This window comes from Salvia hispanica, chromosome 3 (genome assembly GCF_023119035.1).
Source record: "Salvia hispanica cultivar TCC Black 2014 chromosome 3, UniMelb_Shisp_WGS_1.0, whole genome shotgun sequence".
NCBI lineage: Eukaryota > Viridiplantae > Streptophyta > Magnoliopsida > Lamiales > Lamiaceae > Salvia > Salvia hispanica.
This window is the reverse complement of record NC_062967.1, coordinates 8415314-8417351: the sequence shown is the minus strand read 5'-3', so window position 1 is coordinate 8417351 and position 2038 is coordinate 8415314. Positions and strand designations below refer to the sequence as shown.

Here is a 2038-nt window from a genome sequence, read left to right as displayed (position 1 = left end):
GACATTGCGCACGTCGGGAGGAACACCTTGCACGATCGGATCGGTGACAGTGTAGCTACTGCTGGCGCTGACGAGCGGATCGTCGCTCCAGTCAGTGGCGTTGTCTCCCTCGTCCTCAACGATCATGTTATGCATTATGATACATGCATACATGATGTCGGCGATTAGCGGACGGTGCCAACCACGGGCCGGTCCCTTCACTATAGCCCAACGTGATTGGAGAACTCCTAATGCGCACTCCACATCTTTCCGAGCCGCCTCTTGCTTTTTGGCAAACAACTTCCTCCTATCCGTAGTCGGACATGTGATGGTCTTCACGAACACGGGCCATCTAGGGTAGATCCCGTCTGCCAGATAGTACCCCATAGTGTACCGACGGTGGTTGGCCGTGAACTCTACGGTAGGCGCTCGCCCGGCACACAAGTCGTTGAACAATGGAGACCCGTTCAACATATTGAGGTCGTTGTTCGACCCAGCGACTCCAAAGTAGGCATGCCAGATCCACAACCGTTGGTCGGCAACGGCCTCCAACACAATCGTTGGATGCGAGCCCTTGTGCCCGCTAGTGAATGCTCCTCTCCAAGCCATCGGACAATTCTTCCACGGCCAGTGCATATAGTCGATGCTGCCCAGCATCCCCGGGAAGCCGTGCCTCTCCTCGTGCATTCGCACCAATCTGCGAACATCGTCGGACGTTGGCTTTCTCAAGTATGTGTCCTTGAATGCTTCGATCACTGCCCGACAGAATTTGGCTAGGCAAGCGCGTCCAGTATGCTCGCTCACATGGAGGTACTCATCAAACATATCTGCAGCTGTTCCGTAAGCGAGTTGGCGGAGGGCGGATGTGCATTTCTGTAAAGTCGATATACTTTGCCGCCCGACAGCATCGAAGGTTTGCATAAAGTACGCGTCACGAGCCACAACTGCGTTGACAATGCGCAAGAACACATTCCTCCGCATCCGGAACCGGCGACGGAACATCTGATCACTCCATCGAGGATCTGCAGAGAAATAATCCATGAAAAGCCGCAAACCAGCTTGTTCACGGTCTCGGTGGATATACATCCGAGTACGAGGTACCCGGTCGTGTTGCTCGTTCCACGCTTGGATAGCAGCTTGATAGCGTTCCACCTCGTTGTTGATTTCTTCTTGGATTGCGGGCATCGCCGTCTCTAACATTCGAGCCATTTGAGCTTCGATTGCTCGTTGGCCTTCACGCCGAGGATTCATTTTTCGAATTTTATGGTGAGTGAGAGGGAATGAAGTTGAAGTGATTTGAAAATGGATGGAAGAGTGATATTTATATATTAATTTTCGAATTTTAAAAAAAAAAAAAAATCGGAGGGGACTTGCGGCCCGGCCCGAACGCAAATAACGCCGGGACGGGCCGCAACCGATGCGGCCCGGGCACGCATATCGCCGGCCTGGACGTGACGGAGGGAGAGGCCCCGGGACGCAACTGCGTCCTCGGGACCGGCCTGGGCCGAGCCGCATCGTCGTCCAACGCTAAACACGGGCCGGGACTCGCGAGTTGCGGCCCGGCCCAGTAGCGTTATTCATGCTCTAAAGGATGAAGATAGTTGTTTAAAATTGTGTTTAGGTAGTCTATAAATCAAAACAGAGAGATTGGATATGTTACTAATGGGCTATTAATATGCAGCCCATGTCCGTTTACTGTTAGTTAAGCCCATTAAAAGAAAAAGAGATAAATGTCATTTTTTAAAATTGACCAATATTCATATATGTTTGGACAAATTGCCAAATAAATTAGGAAAGTAGTTAGAATTTTGGTTCGTCCCCCACACTTTTTAAAGATAGAATCACAAATTGCAAATTTCACAATTTTCGCAATTATCCTATCTGTTTACTCTTTTCGGTGAAATATACTCCTATGATGATCTAGCACCGATTTTAAATGCAACACCCACTACAAGAACATGCACCACCATAAGGAAGAGATTTAATATTCATAACAAGTATAGTTATAATATTTTCTCATATTTAAAATATGCTTTCATATTATCACGTGTTTTGTAAT

At 48.6% G+C, this 2038-nt stretch overlaps 1 protein-coding gene across 1 annotated transcript; it reads right to left on the bottom strand.

The window, feature by feature from the left end:
• Positions 1–164: 164 nt before the first annotated feature.
• LOC125209182 lies at positions 165–1230 on the bottom strand. The gene is made up of 2 exons (XM_048108792.1): positions 239–1230; positions 165–195 (listed from the first exon to the last, which is right to left on the bottom strand). The coding sequence occupies exons 1-2, from the start codon at positions 1228–1230 to the stop codon at positions 165–167; spliced, it is 1023 nt and encodes a 340-aa protein (XP_047964749.1).
• Between the last annotated feature and the right edge of the window lie 808 nt (positions 1231–2038).